The sequence below is a fragment of the Glycine soja genome, chromosome 1 (genome assembly GCF_004193775.1).
Source record: "Glycine soja cultivar W05 chromosome 1, ASM419377v2, whole genome shotgun sequence".
Taxonomy (NCBI): Eukaryota; Viridiplantae; Streptophyta; class Magnoliopsida; order Fabales; family Fabaceae; genus Glycine; species Glycine soja.
In genome coordinates, this window is record NC_041002.1 from 56658827 (window position 1) to 56679421 (window position 20595).

The 20595-nt window shown below is 31.8% G+C and overlaps 1 protein-coding gene across 1 annotated transcript; it reads left to right on the forward strand.

Annotated features, from left to right (window-relative positions):
• Positions 1–11084: 11084 nt before the first annotated feature.
• Positions 11085–19859, forward strand: LOC114367609 (protein NETWORKED 1A-like). Its single transcript, XM_028324799.1, has 5 exons — positions 11085–11700; positions 12233–12312; positions 12437–12683; positions 14296–18263; positions 18390–19859. The coding sequence occupies exons 3-5, from the start codon at positions 12584–12586 to the stop codon at positions 19551–19553; spliced, it is 5232 nt and encodes a 1743-aa protein (XP_028180600.1). The 5' UTR covers positions 11085–11700; positions 12233–12312; positions 12437–12583; the 3' UTR covers positions 19554–19859.
• The last annotated feature ends 736 nt before the right edge of the window (positions 19860–20595 follow it).

Below are 20595 nucleotides of genomic sequence, written 5' to 3' on the forward strand. Positions count from 1 at the left end.
TTTAAGCTGTTGATTTGTCCCAAAAAGTGAATGGTAACTTCATCAACCAAACAAGATGTATAGTTTTTAACCAATGCTGTGAGAAAAATCAATCGGTTCTAAGTCACAAATTCGTATATGAAGCCTACGACCAGTTGTCTAGCCTCGTTTGTTTTTTATATGGAAGAACAAAGCAAAAGACAAACTAAATATATGAAAAACAAGGAAATAGAAGAATGATAACAGAAAAACATGACAGTAACATCTCTGAAAGACTTTGACTGACAATTAATTATTTTACAACATCCATGACTGAAAAATTAAGGCATTTTCTAACAATTTTCTAGTTAATGTGGAGTTTCAGTTGAATTTCAAAGGTTCAAATACGTTTTTTATTTTTATTTTACTTATGATTTTTATCATTGTCTTTCTCAAGTTCTCTGCCTTCGCGTTCCACTTTCAGTTTTTCCTAAAAACTAAATGCAATTTTCATGGCATTCATGGTTCCCATGTCTAGTTTTTTTAATCATCTTGAGCTTCTCCTTCATTGCATTTATCCATATCCTATAGGTTTCATGATAACAACATTGCACCTTTGGTAAATGTCAAAAGATGTGCATTCCAAAGTATGGGCATCTTTGCACTAATGTTTTGATTTTGACCTTACCCCCGTTGTCTTTTTCATCTATAGTAGTGTCCTCTTTCATCATTAAATTTAAAGAATAAATAAAAAATATTTTCTTTCATTTGAACTTTAAACATGTTATGGCCTCATGCATCAAATATTGGTTGATGTTAGACACACAAAACATCATTAATGTAAATCTAATACACTTCCTTTAGCAGGCATGGCAATGGGGCGGGTCGGGGTTGGGTTTTGTTTACCCTACCCCCGCCCCTGACTCCCCATTTCCCTCTTCGCCCCCGTCCCCGAAATCGACGGGGGTGTATATTTACACCCCATCCCCGTCCCCGACGGGGTTGGGTTTGACATTTTTATAAAATTTTATTAAAAAATATAATTTTTCATAAAATAAAAAATATAATTTTAAATAAAACATAAAATTCAATTCAACACTAACATAAAATTTAATCTAATAGTTTCATATTTCAATATGTTATATATATTAATTATTAGCGGGACAGGTTCGGGTACGGGTTGGGGGCAGGTATTGAGAATCTCATCCCCGACCCCAAACCCGAATTTGGCTATCGGGGAAAACCCGACCTCGACCCCGGTCAACTCGGATTTTCTCCGTCAAAATCGGGGCGGACCCCATGGGTTCGGGCCCCGTTGCCATGCCTATCCTTTAAACATGATTCTCTTTTCCTTGTTGTGGGCACGATAATTGGTACACCAGAGGTGTATATTCTCTTTTCACTTTGAAAATGAATTTTATCAAGCTCCATGAAAAGCTCTTGATATTGGTCATATGATTCATACAACCATTGCTAATCAACCAAGAATCGCATGAGGTGTTGCTTGTTTTATGACATGGCGCGATAAACAAATTGTCTTTTTTATATTCTCAGTAACAATGTTTGCTTCTTCATGTTGTTTGATATGACTTGTAAACCTACTCCATGTGCCCAAGGTTGTAACATTTTTTGCACTTAACATCAGGCCTCCAATAACACTTCTGTCGAGAATGATTTTTCTTTTTACAACGAGAGCAAGCTAGAGAGGATTCTTCTTTGTTGTTATAGTTGTTCCTAAGTTTTTTTGCTTTTGCTTGAATTAATGCACCTTCCATGGACCCTGCCCTCTCATCATTGCCTTTGTTCTTGTGCTTACAATGCATTCACTAATTTTGCCAACAAATCCTTAATTTCTCCCTTTAAGGAAGTTTTTTTTACTTGTCTTTCTGCCACATAAGATAATTTTTTCTTAAGAAAATTCCTTACCAAACAATCTCACATGGTTAACTATACCTAGTAAATTGTTTGAATACTCTTTGATGGTCTCAACTCCTTCATTTTCAATACCTCAAACTCAAATCAAGTTGAGAATATATATATTCTTTCATTCCTCTTTGTTGGAGTATAATTATGAGATGATGTCTAACATCTGGTAGAAATGATAATATTGAACATCATATAAATGAAGAAAATATCTATAAATTTAAATCTTAAAGTTTTTGACTTCTATTTCCTCTTTGATAATTTTTTATATTCATTAACCTCATAGGTCGTCCAAGATAAAAGAAAGAAAACTCCAGTGCCAATTTATTGTTATATGGAAGAAGGAAAAAAAAACTAACTAAAAATATATGAAAAACAAGGAATACTGAAATTTTATAACTGCAGAAACAAATTACTAGCATAATTAAAATCATTAAGCAACATAATACAAAAATTAGTGTTCTTAAAAAGAAAACATCACAAAAATATCTCTTAAAGACCATCTCTGATAAAAACTTAAGGCATATATGAAAGCTTGCAACCCATCATGGCTTATGAACAAAGAAAATGCTTATTTGTAATCTGGAGTAGAGTATGGAATCCTTTATTTATTTTTAGTTACTTTTAATCATTCTTCTTGGTTCTAATCTGTGTTGAGCGGGGAATTCATTGTTAAGGAAATGGAATCTTTTCTATCATTCTGCAACTGCATATCGTCTCGTCTAGTGAATCTGAAGTGCTGCCTTCAATTTCTGTCTAAATTATAACTATTACTATCATTATTTACTAATTAATTAATTTATTTATTTTTATGTAGATTCTACGTGTTTTAATGCACACCATTTACGGCTTACAGGAAAGTGCCTTTCTTCTCAATTTTTTTTGGGGGGGGGGGGGGGGGGGGTGGGGTTAGTGCTCATACTCATCTGTTAGTTGAAATACCTATTCAGAGAGGTGAGATTTCATTCTTTCAGAGTTCGTGGTATACGCAAACTTTCCCTCAAATCGGCACAATAAAAATATTGGCTCAGATTGCTCTTAGATAAATTAAGAGAAAAATGGTCTATCCACCAAAATGTACTAGTTGTAGCAAAAAAAAAAAAAAGTGTATAAAATGTTGTAGACTTTTATATAAATACAAATGAAATAGGATCGGTTTATACTAGGTGTGTGTCTTTAAACTTATATTAAATCTTAGTCGTTCAATTTAAATAATGTAAAGTCTAAAATTAATTTATTTAAAAATTAATAAAAGCTGATTAGTATATCACGTGGCATGATTTTGCCTTATCTAATTAAACTTTTGATTAAAAGCTTATCTTGTAGAACTAAGATAATATTTCTCAATCTTATTTTGATCAGATCAAATTTCGTTTTGCTAATTGGATTTCCTAATCTTGTTTTCATCAAGACCAGATCTCATTTTGCTAATTGGTGAGCATTGCTTCTACCAATTGTTCGGCTAACATTGAAATTCTTTTTAGTTATTTTCCTAATCTATTAAATTTTAATTCATCAAATTCGCTCTAGAGTAATAATTTCTTCGATTCATCAAAGAACTCACGAGTGCAGCGGAAAGGATTTCCCCTGGGTGAATGTAATAGTAACTCATAGGATTTTGAACTGGATCACCATTTGTAATGGCTTGAATGATAGAGGTTGATCTAGAAGAATTTTGATATTTATGCATATTGATCACCGGCTTATTAGAGTTTCTTGGATAAGATTTTTTTTTAGTAAAAGAGGAGCCATTGAGGGGGTTGACTGTGTGGGAAGAAAAAAAATGTTTTAGAATAGAATTATAAAGTCACATGACTACTTATTCATATTTTTTATTTTTTATTAATATATTATGATCCGTTGGATTTATTTAGATTAAGGGTTAGAGATTTTGTAAAAGTCTAATGACTTACACTCAGTGTAAATGAATTCTATTCCAATACAAATTATTATATGTAATAATAAGTTGATTAGTTTGTACAATAACTATTTTAAAAATTGTATATAATCATAACTTTTAATTTATAAACTCATAAATTAAACGTATCGTATTTACAAGTGTTTTATAATTATAAACCGTTTTTGCCGAGAAGAATTTTACATTGTCAGTGTTAAAAATTGTTAAAAAAAAATTCCGAGGTCAATGATTTGGCATCATTGTTGTGGCATAGATGATCCAACAACTCAAGTAACTTCCGTAGACCAATCATGATAGCCTTAACCCCTAATAATGAATCTTCAATGTTGAATGTGGGCTTGGCTGTTCCATAACAATATAGGTGACAACAAAATGACTGTTGACGCAGTCTCATATGACCTGCGTATATTCCATATGTCCTCATTCTTTCATATATTCCAAAAGAAAATTATCAAGGAGTTGTCTCAAGAACGCAATAAAAGAAATAAGATGATAAATTAACATTTTTTTTAGGATGAAGATGATAAATTCACATAAATTTAATTTAATAATATTTTATTTACTTTTATAAATCTTATATAACTTTCTCAATAGTTATTACGTTTATCTGTATTATCAGTTAATCCACCTTTTTGTCTCTAAGGAGCTTTTTAGGTACAGATAAAGACTTCATTTGTACATGTTTTGATAAATGGATTATATATGTGTGTGTATATGAGCTGAATCCTTTTGGAGAGGTAGGAATTGGGATGTCAATATAGTTGAGATGTCAACTCTTTCCTCGTCTAACCCCTGCTATTTTTGCTATAAAAAAAAGGTATTATCAGTTAACATTTAAGATGACAATCTTTCTTTCTTTTTTTCCCCTTGAATTAATGGCTTTGATCAATAATAACCCAAACAAATTGACAAATTTGCATGCAAACCCAATTAATGTTGTAATAAAATGCATGTATTAGTTCTTCTTTAGAGTTGATGATATATCCACGTTTTTGTGGATTTTTTTTGGGTAGGTAGGTAGTACGGAATTTTAATTCCGACTTTATCATCTCCCAAGAGTTTATGAACAGACCCATAAAATGGGAAAAAAGCAGAAAACACTGAAATACCCAAGGGGAAAATTGAATGCATCACCGATTGCAGAATTGACTTTCGGATACACAATATACTTGTACGTGAAGAGAAGACTAAAAAACCTAACAAGTTGTACGATACTGCTGCTACTGATATTAATTGGATGACGGACGTACGTACGTGCCTCATCTTCACTATCAAGGTTTTACATTTTAGATATATAAAAAAAAATTACACGATCAAGACTATTTGGGTTATTATTGATCTCAAAACCATCATTTTATTTCTCTTAATTTTTTCCTTGAATTAATTGGGTTTGGATGCAAAATATTCACATATATTTAGTGAAATTATCAGTTCATTTTCAATCAATAATAACTTTGGTTAAACTGAGATCCTTACCAATTGTAGATCGAGGGAAATAAATTCGATTCGCCTACATATATATGTTCATATACTTATTATTATAGATTACTAGCTATTATCATATGCTGTATGTGGGTGGTGAATAAGTGGGAAATAATGACACCTTTTTTCTTATTAAGTCCTCTCTTTACAGAATGGCGGTTTGTTATTACGTGACCAAAGTTTCTTGAATCGTTATTAATCTCCTCAAGTCCACCACCCTCCCTCTCTGTTTTGTCTTCACCTTCCTAATTGATGAAATAGTTTTTCAATTCAGACTACTAAAAATTTATGAGGGAAATGGAGTGCCGGTGTCACGGCTTGAAAATTATGGCTACGAGTAAAACAAAAACAAAAAATGATTCATTAATCTTTTTTGAAATGGGGATGGGACCATCATAGAGTGCCTTTTAATTCCACAACGCCTTTCTTCTTCTAGATTTCAAAGACTAGTTGCTCTTGTGGTTGGTGAGGGTTGGGCTGGTCTTGGAAGCAAAAATTAAGAAGAGTGGTGGATAAGAATGATAACCTAAATTTCTCACAAGTACTGAACAAATATTTACATGCGTGTGGACTAATAACATGTGTTTTTATTTCATCTTTTGCGTAGAGCCAATAATGTTTAGAGAGAATGACAAATGTGTGGAGTAAAATCACATCATGTGGGTCGGTGATTTGCAACCTCTTCAAGTACTCTCTCTTAAAAGCATTTGAGTTTGGTTAGGTACGTAGTAACATCAAATGAAGTGGTACCAGCAAAAGAAAGAAAGAAAGAAGGTAGTCTTTGCCTTGTAAAGAGGTGATACTCTTGTTTTCAATCATCATGTTAATTACTTTATATATATTCTCCTGATTTCTATATGCTTAATTAGCTTGTTAGCTAGATCGATGGTCCTTCTATCTATTAGAAAATATTGAAATGATATCTAGCTAGTCTAGATTTTCCTAACATGGATTGATTGCCAGCTTCTCCCAGTAACATACTCTTGTTTTTTTACCTCAAAATCTAAGATTAGGATCATTCTTTTAGAGATGAATAAAGAGGTCATTTTCTCCTTAACACAAACAAGATGTCCTCTAATGATTTTTTTAATCTATTTAAGCCATTTAATACAGTGCTATCTATTTTTGTCTTACTAACTACATCTAGCCTTTTGTCTAACTATTCATTCACTTATTCCATGCATTTAATTGTATTACTTTATGAATTTTTACAACCCGGCCTTAAATTTATAACTTTATAACTATTTCTTCTATTCTCAATTTAATTCAACCTTTTAAAAAATATTTAATTTATATGTTCAGTTAATGTAAATTAATATGAATTCATCGTGCTACAATATCATACTAATGAATTGGATGATAGGATGTAGTAATTTTCTATTGATGACTTTGTTTATCCCTTTCCTTTGTATTTGTAGTCATTTACAATATTTATTTGCCACATGAGTAATGTAACATAATCTATGTCAGTCACACAAATTAATATCCGAAAGCTTTTTAGCGTGGATATAAGAACCCATATTGAGAACCATAGTTACTTTCTCAAATTAATGGCCTAATGAGAATCATTGAATTAGTTATTTCTGGTTCACATGAATAATTGAGTTGCATGTTTTTTGGTACAGTAATTTTCAATTTTTTTACATATTTGAGTTGCATTTGAGACCAAATAATATATTAACATAATTAGTATATGTATAAAAATTAAAACAATATTTTATCCAATTTTCAATGTAATTTACTAGTTTGTTAAATTCAACAGATAGAAAAGCAGTTTGATCTATTAATATATGGAATATTCCGAGTGACAAATTATTCCCTCCAAAAAGTTCAACCTCCCATAAAGTTCATCCAATAAAATCATAATAACACTATATTCAACGATTTGAAGCGACATATTTATTATGAATTTGTTAAAATTAATTGATATGATTAATTCTCGCAAGAACATTACACTCGTACACTACCATTACTTTACTCCATTAGAGATGTACTGTACCGTACCAGTTTAAATGACTATTGAGCGCGACAAGTTCTTACTATAATACTCCAGTAGGTATAAGATGATTTTCTTACATTAAATTTTAGGAGTATTATTTAAAAATATTTTCAATTCGCAATGCATCACGTGGGTTGTGACCTAAAATCAATAGCTTCAACTAGCTTAGCTGTCATGAAATTGCAATAGGCCTTTCTTTCTTTTAGTTTTAATTCCTTTTTCATCTTGGATTATCTCTAATATTGAAATATGTTTTGTGTTTCTTCTAATGACCATATTTGGTAAAAGTAGTTAAAAAATTAACTAAAAACTAATAAATTGTAAGTAAAAGTTATTAAATTAATTTATTAAATCCTAGGTGTTTGATAAATTTATTAGTCAAAGTAAATGATAAATCTTAAATGATAAAAACAAATATGTTTATATGGAATTTTTTTTATAAATTTTAAATTTATTTTAAAAAAAATTATACTTTTTGTTTTTAATTAATTATTTTTAATTTTAGTTATTATATTTTTCGTGTTGTGTATTTAAAATAAAATAACATATTTTAAGTAAGTATCATACTATCATTATCTTAATCATTGTAATGGTTAAAATATTATGAAATATAATGTTAAAAAACAATAGAGTAAATAATATAAATAATGTAATAATTAAAATAATATTTAATATAAAAATATTTTAAAAAAATAAATGTATCATCTATCAATATCCTTGAAGTATAATGCTGGAGTAATAAAATAAATGTTGTAAATAGTTAGGGTGTTTGTGGGGTGGTTTGGATCAATTTTGACCGAATTCAAAATTCAACTCAATCAACTTTGATTGGGTTGGTTTTGTTTGATTTTTAATTTTTTTTTTAAATTCAATTCAATCCAACTTACTTATGAATGGTTTCATTTGGTTCAGTCAACAAGTTACCCATTAAATTTGATCTTTTTTAGAATTATTATCTTATCTCATGATTCATCTAAATATTTAATACAATTAATATAATATTATCAAATGTTTAAAAGTAATAAAATTGATTCATTTAATACCATAAATATAATATTCTAAAATATACTAATATAAATTAAAATAAAATATTTTTCAATGAGATTTACTCTAATAGTCTAAATTAAATAATTTTAAAAATTTTGATCGATTTTGATCCGTTTAGACCCAAATACATAAATAACCCAACACCGTTGGAATTGGTTTGGATTAATTCGGGTTTGCGGATGACCCATACCCGTGAACACTCCTACTAAATAGCATAACATTTAAGTAAACAATTTAGTTCTTATAGTTTGAAAGTGATTTTTTTAATTCTTATAATTTCTATTTTAATTCTCTTTTAGTCCCTATAGTTTGAAAGTGATATTTTTAGTCCCTATATTTATATTTTAATTTTCTATAAAAAATATAATTAATATTATCAATTACAATTAATTATCAAAATATTAGTAATTAATTCGTAACTAATTTATTGTAAGTTAATTATTTTTATATATTTTTTTATAATAAAGACTAAAAGATAATTAAAATACAAATTATAAAGACTAAAAAAATTATTTTCAAATTATAGGGATTGGAGAATTAAAATATAATTTATAAGACTAAAAAAACCACTTTTAATCTATAAGAATTAAAAGATAGTTAATATGTAAACGATAGAGACGAAAATAAGAATTAAAACAATCACTTTTAAATTATAAAGATTAAAATGTAGTAATCATAACATTATAAGAACCAAATAAATAATTTAATTAATTATTAATTATACGGTGGGACACCTTCTCTTCCTAACCAAACACCTTGACTGTCATCATATGCATGCTTAATATTACTAGTAGACTCGAGAATCTTATGCTTAATAATATGCACGCAGAAATGTATTTTATCACATACTCTAAAATCATAATTATAGTTGAAAACAAGTATTATAATAGGATCTACAATTTGTTTAATGCATTGTATTCTACAAAAGACAAACTCTTCCAACTACGATAGCTTTTGACTTTACTTTAGCATCCCACTTTATTCCAATTATTGTCATTCTATTTGCACGGTAGGAAGAAATAGATATCAAGCAGCGAACCTCATAATTAAATTACAAACTTTATATTCCATAACCCCTTTCCTCCAATCCAATACCCTCCATATATTGTCGATTTTGTAAATGTGTCGGTCAAAAAAAAAAAAATTAAGCTGGAAGTAACCAATGATTTGTATTTGTTTTTACATTGAACACGAGAAAAACAAATATCATTGCGACAACTTTAACGATATCTTGAAGATTTGTTTTTTCACAAAATCTTGATGATACATTAGATATAAATTATTATTCTTATATTGCAATCACTCGATCTTTTAGTTTTTTTTTAAAAAAAAATCTTGTAAGGGACACTCGATGATTGTTAATAATAATACTAATGTAGATTTAACATTGTATGTACCAATTTAATATCACGTTTGCATCTCATTAGGAAATTCATTAAAAAAAAAAACTAACTTTCAAAAGCTTAAGAGAAATAAATTAAGTTTAAAAATTTATAAAGTTTAAAATTAATTAATATTTTATCACTTTTAACAATTAAATTGATAATAACAATAAAAAATACTTAATGTATCATTCATTTTATCAAATTTAACACACCGTATCAATTAATCCTCTCTGATCGATATACCAGAGAGAACGTTAGTACATAAGTGAAGTGAAATGAGTAAATTTAGACTAGCAAATTTTATAAAAGTTACTATATTTAATAACTCTATCCATAGTTTTAGTAATCAAATTATTAAATATTTTTTATGTTATCTTAACAATCGTACTACCAACCAAATTTTAGGGATTTGACTCCTAAGGTGAGCAAGGATTAAGTAAGCAATTTCAGTTATTAATAAGAAAATCAACTATTAATATTTCAATAGATTCATGATTTAGTGTGCATGTTAACATAATAACTACCATTGGTTTTCTCATTAATGACTAATATTGACTATTTTATCCTCTAATGTGAGTTTTTTTTTTAAAGAATATATGATGTGTGTTATTCACTTGAAAATATATGGATTTAAACATTAAATAAATAGAACATCTGTAATTAGGACATTTTATAATCGATATTTACTTATATTTTTAAAAAAATATATATTAAATTAAAATTATTTAAGGAAGTATCAAATAATTTTTATATTTATAAAATCATGTACATTTTATGTAGTCAAGCATTTGAGGGTGAGAGGAATAAACATAGATGATTAAGAAATTTTGTAATTTTCTGATTTGTTTGTTTAAATTATTTTTGTTAAAAATTACTTTTTAATAAGAAAATCTGATTAGCCTTAAAAAAACTTTTTTATAAGTATTTTTTTAATTTTAAGCAATCACACCTTAAATCTTATTATGAAATTATTAAATTAAAACTCACAAAGTTGTGATTTTTCTTAAAAAAATCACACATCTTAATTATCTTTTTATAATTTATTAAGTTAGATTTGTTTTTTTCACCCATTAAAATTACTCTCTCTATTAACTACAAACATGATCATAATAATAATGATAATAACAATAATATTATGAGACGACAATGATCATGTTGATATTGATAGTAATAATGATTATAATAATAACAATAACATGATAATAGAGTAATTCAATGGTTAATATTAATAATTTTGATCATCATAATAGTCGTCCCCCACACACACATATATATATATATATATATATATAAATTCCTCGATTCCCAGGGATGATGAGGGAGAAACACGAGTGTGCAAAGGAATAGTCACATTTGGGCACGGTTTTCCCTTCACACTTCAAAGTTCAAACTAAGGACAGGTGAATAATACAATGGAAGACAGACAGGCCACACAAACCTGAAGAATACGACCGTTTTAAAATGTTTAATATCCCAAATTAATTATGGTGATTAAAACATAATCATGGTTTTGGATCCCATTAATGTTTGTTGAAATGGTGGTCTCTGCTTGCTATGCATTCGCACGCATCCTTTCCTTAGAGGATACTGTAACGCTAATTATTATAATAATCTCTCCCATAACAAGATGATTATCTAAACCATAACACTCAATACTTTTCCGTGTTCTGTCTGTGTCCGTTGTCCTTTTTACAGTTGATGAGTCATATATACAGTGTCAGAGCCGACACGACACAATTCTATATTGCCTATACCCCACTTCAAAGATTTCCAGTTTGGTGTCTGGAGATTGAGAAAAAATGGGGTAAATGGAAGTTTTGCAGCTGTTGGGGGTTCTGTTTTCAGCATCAAAGCTGCTGATGAAGATCCCATTGTCAGATTTCATCGTTCTGGGTTGTGGTTGATCCCAATTGGTCCAAAGCACGATACTTTATGGTTTTCTGGAATTTTGTTCCTTGAAGTGGTAGTTGATCAAGTTCGTTCACTTGGTAAGTACTTGATCTCATATAGGCTTTTGCTCATGATCACTACCTTTAGATGTACCCCTTCTTTTCCCTGCCTATAACTTTTTTCTCTATTTCTTCACTTCTCCTTTAACTCCTCATGATCATGGATCAATTTGCATAGGATCCTACTACCCAATATTCTTTATATATATATATATATATATATATATATATATATATATATATATATATATATATAGTTCTGCTCTTAACATTTATGTTGGTCATTTGGTGAGTGCATTTTGCATTCCAGTTCACCTTCAGGGTCTGTTGTTTGATCATAGAAACTGCTCTTGCTTGAGGGCAAATTTCTCCTATCCATTCATAATTAAAGCAAGATAAAAAATGTATCTTCTGTTTGTGCTTGGATTTTGGAACCCTATTTTACATTTATAAGTATTTATCTAATACAATTCATCATGATGTAGGATTGATGCTTCTACTACGCATTTGATATTTCATGCTATGCTCTGGCCCTCTTGCTAACACTTTCTTGTTCCTTCCTTTGTGGCAGTCGCCCCCAATATCAAATTGTCTGAACAGCTGAAACAAGTTCTCAAAACTGATCAACTGGAGTTGTGTCCAATTTGGCAGGTAACAGAATGGAGAGAGTCTGCAACTTTCTTATACATTAAGCCATGGGAGTAAAGTTGGACTTCTCATGAATCTGGAGCAATTCTTATCAAATATACTTACGTTAACATTTATTTGATAATAGGTACAAGACATGGTGAAACAGGCCTGAAGAGTCTCAAGTTAGAAAGACTCTGGTGGTGGAAATCTATGATCTTATAGTCTTGCCTGGATCCAATATTAGGCTTTTGGCAAGTCAAAACTATCTGTGTTGTTATTCTTTTCTAGAGTCATGGCAACCTTGTCTCATTCCGAGTCTCTGCGCTCGTATTCTTGGTGGTGGGATAGCCACCTACCAAAGAATTCAAAATGGCTTCAGGAAAACCTTGCAGGTGTGTCTTTTTCCTCTCACTCCCTGTATATATGTGTGTCTACAATTATGCTAGAGGAATCTGAATATATTGTTTGAACTTGTTACATTTTCTTGTTAGCAACTTTGCGACCTATTCCATAACAAGATCACCAAAAAACAGAACCAGAGCTAAGTTTTAGTTGAAACTAGCTTTGCACATTAAGATCTACCAAGATAATAATAACTTTCTGCAATCCGCAACAAGAGACTACAGATAGAAAGTCCTGGATAATATCATTCATGGAGCTTTCACAGGAATGAACAATTTGAGACCATAATAGAGGTCCATAAATTTTCTATAATACGCATGCTAACTTATTTATTTTTAATCCAAAATTCATCAGAATACAATCATACAATAATTCACTCTAACAAAGTCCATAAATATCATTACAATGGAAGTAGTAAGACAATAGGCTTGAGCATTTTCGGAATCAGATTTTGATGTCAATGTCTGTTATGTTGTCTGGGAGAATGGGACTAGTTGGAATAGGCTTGAGCTACTCAAACAATTCTGTAAATGCCGAATAGTTTTTCTCTCACAAGCTTAGGCTGCTTGATTAGCATGACCCAATTTCATTACAGCATCCTTTGGCCGATCCTTTCGGATCTACCCTTGGTTGGTAGTAACTTTTTTAGTGTTGAAATCAAATTTCCTCTTCCATTGTGTCGTAAAATCATTATTATGTCTATTTATCATCATCAGGCTTCTAAAAGACAAAAGTGTGAGCCTTCAACTACCCAGCCGGAATGATATAATACGCTTTGCATTTTGCTGTTTGGATGGTAACATAATTATGAAATTGGAATTCATTACGTTTAAATTAATGATGGAGATAAATGCTCAAACTTAATTGATGAATATGGTTCTTAATTTTTTTTTCAGTTATTTAAAAATAAAATAAAAGGAAGTGGAACTCCATATTAGCCAAATCAGATACGAGATTAAATTTTTTTCTAACTCTCCCTTTTTTGTAAAACTGAAATAATAATATTCCCTACCGTGTTGGATATAAGAAAAAAAAAACCTTCTTGTTAGTTAGTCTCAAATATAAATAAATTTCACCTTATTAATGAAATTATTTTTTAAATACTTTTCATTTAATTGAGATTTTATTTCCAATGACTTTTTATTTATTTTTAATATCAAGTTCTACGGAATAGTTTATAAAAAAAACTTATTTTAAATGAGATTGATATAATTAAATAATGCTAACTAACTTATTAGGACGAAATAGTTATTTATTTATTTACTTACGAGTCCACATGAAATACATAGTGAATCTAAGAATATAAATGTGAAGAAGACAGAGAATGGAAATGACGTTTTGTACAAGATTTCCTTTTGTCGGGGTGTTTATTCTAAAGTCAGAAAATGTTGAACCAATTTTAGTTTTTACAGACTCACTGCTCGACTGTGTGGCATTAGAAGTTATGTGATTACTTTTAAACAATAAATCCAGTTGTTATAATGTGCCAAAGATGCTATAACTATAATATAAAAGTGCGAGTAATTAAGGAAATGATGGTTGATTCGGGTCTATGCTTATGTTACTTAATCCAATAACTGAAGTGATGTTATGTTTATGCAGACATAGATACCAAAGTTAAAGCAATGATCAAGCTGATTGATGAGGAAGCAGATTCATTTGCAAGGAGGGCAGAAATGTACTATAAGAAGCGTCCGGAGCTCATGAAATTAGTGGAGGAGTTCTACCGAGCATACCGTGCTTTAGCAGAGAGATACGATCATGCAATGGGAGAGCTACGCCATGCCCACAAAACAATGGCAGAAGCATTTCCCAACCAAGCACATTACATGCTGACCGATGATTCGCAGGGTGTTGAATCACACACTCCAGGAGTGCCTTGTCCAAATTATTCCGAGTCTGAGCATGCAGAGAAAGCAGATAGTGAAGTTCAAACCTTGAGGAAAGCCCTGGCCAAAATACAGTCTGACAAGGATGCTATCTTTCTTCAGTATCAGAAGAGTATGGAGAAGTTATCCGAAATGGAAAGAGATCTTAATAAGGCACAAAAAGATGCTGGAGGCCTTGATGAAAGAGCAAGTAAAGCAGAAATTGAAACTAGAGTGTTGCAGGAAGCACTGGCACATCTAAAGTCTGACAACGAAGCTAGTCAAGTTCAGTACAACCAGTGCCTAGAAAGTATAGCTAAACTGGAGACTCTGTTATCTCTTGCCCAGCTGGATGTCAAGGAATTTGATGAGAGAGCTTCTAAGGCTGAAATTGAAGCCAAAAATCTAAAGCAAGAACTAGGCCAGTTGGAAGCTCAGAAGGATGCTGGTCTTCTTAGATACAAGCAGTGTGTTGAAAAGATTTCAGTTTTGGAGGCCAAGATAACCCTTGCTGAGGAGAATTCCAGGATGTTAAATGAGCAACTTGAAAGAGCAGAACTGGAAGTTAAAGCGCTTAGAAAAGATCTTGCTGAACTGAATGAAGAGAAAGAATCTTTAGCTGTCCTTTACCATCAATGCTTGGAGAAGATATCTAAAATGGAGAATGAAATTTTGCTTGCCCAAGAAAATTCTGAAAAACTAAATAGAGAAATTGAGAAAGGGGCTGAAAAACTCAAGACTTCTGAAGAACATTGTGATATGTTGGAGAAATCGAATCAATCTCTTCGACTAGAAGCTGAAAATCTGCTGCAGAAGATAGCTATGAAGGATCAAGCACTTTTAGAGAAGCATGCTGAGATAGAGAGGCTGCAGACTCTAGTGCATGAAGAGCATTCTCACTTTCTTGAGATTGAATCTACTCTACAGACTCTGCAGAAGTTGTACTCTAAGTCACAACAGGAGCAAGGAAGTCTTGTTATGGAGCTTAAATATGGGCTTCAGTTGTTGAAGGATTTGGAGTTTCCGAAACAGGGTTTTAAGGAAGAAATGCAAGAGAATGTGGAAGAAAACAGGATCCTGAATGAACTTACTTTCTCTTCCACTAGGTCGTTATTAAGAAGGCAGCAAACAGAAATCTCTAAATTAAAGGAGATCAAAGAGAAACTGGAACGAGAGCTTGTTGTAAACTCTGAAGAAAACAATGCCCTCCAGCAGGAAGCTCATCAAATAAAGAATGATATCCAGCTCTTGAATAATAAATATCATGCTATGCTGGAACAACTACAGACTTTAGGTTTGGATCCTAAATGTTTTGCAGCATCTGTGAAAGATTTACAAAATGAGAACTCAAATCTAAAGGAGGTCTGCAAGATGGAACGTAATGAGAAAGAAGCTCTTCATGAAAAGTCAAAGGATATGGATGAACTTTTGATTGAGAATGCCTTTATGGAATTTTCCCTCTCAAGATTAAATGATGAATTAGATGGATTAAGAGTAACAGTGAGGAAATCTCAAGAGTCTTGCCAAGTTCTCCAGGAAGAAAAATCTACGGTCTTTGATGAGAAATCAGCTCTACTTTCACAGTTACAAATAGTCACTGAAAGTATGCAGAAACTATTGGAGAAGAATGCCTTGTTGGAGAAGTCCCTCTCTGATTCAAAGATTGAGCTGGAAGGTTTGAAGGCTAAATCAACTGACTTGGAAGAATTCTGCAAGTTGCTAAATGATGAGAAGTACAATCTTCTAAATGAAAGAAGCATCCTGGTATCTCAGTTGGAAAGTGTTGAGGCTAAACTAAGAAACCTGGAAAAGTTGTTTACCAAATTAGAAGAAAAATATGCTGACTCGGAGAAGGAAAAAGAAAGCACGGGCAATCAAGTAGAAGAGCTCCGTGCTTCATTTTTGGTGCAAAAGGAAAAGCATGCAAATCATAAACACTTGAGTGAAGTCCGACTGACAAATTTGGAGAATCTTTTTCATGCACTACAGGAAGAACTGTGGTTGGGGAAGATTGAATTTGAAAAAGAAGTTGACAAAGCTGTAAATGCTCAGATGGAGATGTTCATTTTGCAAAGTTGTATAGAAGATCTGGAGCAGAAGAACTTGGCCTTGTTAACTGAATGTGAAAAGCATGTTGAGGCATCAAAATTTTCTAACAAAGTTATCTCTGAGTTGGAGACTGAAAACTTTATGCAACTGATGGAAGAAGAGTTTTTGTTACATGAAATTAGAAAGCTTAAAATGGCTATTCATCAAGTGTGTGGGGCTCTTCAGATTGATCCATACGGTGTGCACGACAAAGGAATCAAGCAAGAGGAAATGCCAATATTGCATATTTTAGACAACATTGAGGGCTTGAAAAGTTCTTATGTGAAAAGCCAAGAGGAGAAGCAGAAGCTCCTTGTAGAGAATTCTGTCCTCCTAACTTCACTTGAGCAAAATCGATCTGATAGAGAAAAAATGGAGTCAGAGAAAAAGATCATGGAGCAAGAGTTTGAGAGCATGAGACAGAAGAATGCAATGTTGCAGAAAGAGAAGGTTGAACTTCTAGAGAAGAACAGGCAACTGAGGACTGAAGTAGCCAATGGAGAAGAAAGAGACAATGCATCACAGTACAAATTGGCAACCCTGCATGCGGAGTTGATAGATTTGCAGACAAAAAATCAAGTGTTTCAGGAAGAAAATAGTATGATGCTTGAGGAGAAAAATTCACTGCTTAGGAGTGTTTTGGACCTCAAAGATGCAATGTCCGTGGCTGAAGATGAAAACAGTGTAATACTCCATGAGGTACTAGCTCTAAGCAACCTCAACTTGGTTTATGAGAGCTTTCTCACCCAGAAAGTCATCGAACAAAAAGCTCTTTCTGAACATCTCAGCAGCAATCTTAGCCGTTTAAACAGTGACCTCAATCAGGAACTTGGTGTGTTAAGGAAGAAGTTTGAGCTGAAAGAAGAAGAGAGTGTTTATCTGAATGAGGCTACTAAGAGCTTGGATAAAGAGCTGCGGGAAATCAAAAATGCAAATTGTCGTTTAAGTCATCAAGTTGAAAATTCAGAGAATCTTCTCAAGAAGAAAGACATAGAGCTGCTAGAAATGGAGACAAGGCTGAAGGCTGCAGAGAAATTGAATGGGGAGTTTTGTAGATATATTGAGGAGCTGAAGATGGATCAAGAAGAATCAAGATTGATCAGAGAAAACCTAGACAGGCAGATTCTTGAACTATCAGAAAATTGCATGAATCAGAAAAGAGAAATTGAACACTTTAATGAAGAAAATAGAAGCTTTCAGTCCATGATGAGATCATTACTTCATGAAGTTGAACAACACAAGGTTAGAGAACAAGCACTGAATACAGAGTTGCAGGACAAAACAAATGAATGCCAACTTTGTGAGGCTGAGGCAGCTTCGTTCTATTTGGAGCTTCAGATTTCATCCATTAGTGAAGAACTGCTGAAAGGCAAGGTCACTGAGCTTACTGGAGTTTTCAAGAGACTTGATGATGAAAGTGCTGGAAAAGGCTTGTTGATTGAACAAATGATAGAAAGAATCAGTTTACTGGAAAAGGAAATTAGAGGACTGAAGGGGCAGTTATCTGCATATACTCCAATGATTACTTCTTTGAAAGAGGATTTGGCATCTCTAGAGCACACTTACTTTCTTTTGACCAATAAAACTTTTGCTGTAGGCAACGGAGAACAGAAGGTATCATCCTGTTTCACCTAGATATCATGTACTTGTATTTTCTTCTTCCTCTTCTCTTGTCAAAAAAGCTTATGCAGTTCACTTATATTTTCTATTTATCCATGTCTATCATGAATGTTTATCCAGGATGTAGCCATTGAGACTTGTCTCCAAGAAGAACTTAGCTATCAAAGTTTAAAAGGAAGTGAAAGCTCCTTAACACCAGATGGGGTTGCAGATTTGCTGAGCATGCAGACGAGGATTAGAGTAGTTGAAAAGTTTATGATGGATGAACTTGAAAGACGTGTGAAGAAGGAAAGTTTGACCGCAAATGTCAAAGCAGAAGCTGTAACAGAAATGAATGAGCATTCAAATTTGGAAGTTGGCACATATCCAGAAATTGACGACAGAAAAGTGGTGATGAAAATTAAGAAAGACAACAGCAAACGAGGCCATAATGCATGGAGGACAAAATCTCAGAAAAGGTTAATAATGATAGACATTCCTCTTGATGACTACAAGGATGATCCAGACTTCAACAAGTATGGCAAGAGAGATCACACTAGGATTGATAATCATATGCTTGAGTTATGTGAAACTGATCAGCATGATGTTACTGAAGAAAATAAACAGAATTCTGTTTCACTAGAGGATGTAATTACATGCCATGAGTCAGAAAGATGCCAAAATTACTCTTCAGAATTGGAGACAGAGAAGGAATTAGGGGTTGACAAGCTAGAGTTATGGAAGACTCGAAAAGAGACAACAAGTGAAGATAGCAAGAGGAAAATTCTGGAGAGGCTTGCCTCTGATTCTCAGAGGCTTGCCATTCTTAAAATGACACTGCAAGACTTGAAGAAGAAACCGGAGACACAGAAGAAAAGCAGCAAGGTAAATGAGATTGAGTATGAAACAGTAAAAAGACATATAGAAGATGTTGAGGAAGCTGTCATGAAACAAATAGGCATATATGATCAACTGGCAAAGGATACTGAAGAGTGCACATCCTCATCTTCGGACACAAGCACAATGCAGTTGGAAAAGCAAGGAGGACAAACGCAAAGAAAAAAGCTAACAGAACAAGCTCGAAGAGGTTCTGAACAGATAGGAAGGTTGCAGTTTGAGGTGCAGAACATCCAGTATATTCTGCTCAAACTGGCTGATGTGAAGAACAACAAATGCAAAAACAAAAACTCTAGACCAACAGGTGTGTTGCTGAAGGACTTTATTCGCATTGGAAGGAAAAATAGCAGAAGGCGCCGTAAGGGGTGTGTTTGTGGATGTTCAAGGCCTTCAACTAATGAGGACTAAGTCAGATACAGTATGTTGTGAGTACTTTTTTCGTTTGTGATGTTTTCTATAACATTGTTAACATAGCTAGTAAAATTGAAGGTTTGTCATAAGAAATAAGAGATCAATCAGTTTAGGCTTATCTGGATCATAGCAACTTCTTTCACATCTGTATGTATGCTTTAGCTTCCAAAAGAATTGTACTGAGTGACTTGTATGAAGAATTGCATTGTAACAGTCAATAAAACTCTCCGTGCAATAATTAGTTTGCACTGTATGTTTTCCTTCTTTTCTGAACCTGTATTGAGAATTTCCTTCTTGTTTTGAGTTTCCTTGACTTATGCTATGTGTTAATAGAAGTATCGATCAATACTTAAATTTGTTCTCCGAATATATATGGAAAATTAGTTCCTACTTCCAACTTTTATAATTTTGAACCTCACTTTAATTAGTTAATTGATTTTTAAATCGAATACCATCTTACACTTAAAAAAATTGTTTTTATGAATAAATAAAGATTTAAATTTCGTTATAGTAATAATGTAAAAAAAAAAAATACACACTCTCGACCAATTAGAAATAATGCTAAAAATGACTTTTATTTAAGCGGTAGCTATCATAAAGGCAACAATACTACTACAAATAATAATTTTTGATTAGTTGATAACGTAAGTATCCTTTTTATTGTAATATTTTCTCATTAATTAATGTTTAAAACAACTTAATGCTTTGTATTTCCAAAAAGATGAATTTGAGCACTTCCCAATCTTTCTCACTAAATAATAAAATCAGAATAACCTCTTATCTCACACCTTTTAAGGAAGAATTCGTTAATTTTTCTTATTTACTCAACTGATTTCTTTTCACACTCTTTGTCACAATAATCATAGTATTATGATTTCTTTTCTCTTTAATCTTTTTCAAAATAAAAAATATTGATATAATAATTTCATTTTTTCTTCAATTCTTTTTAAAAGAGTAAAATATGTTTGTAATTACTAATATATATTTAAATTTCATATTTATTTTTTAATAAACTTTTTCTTATTTTTGTTTTCTCATA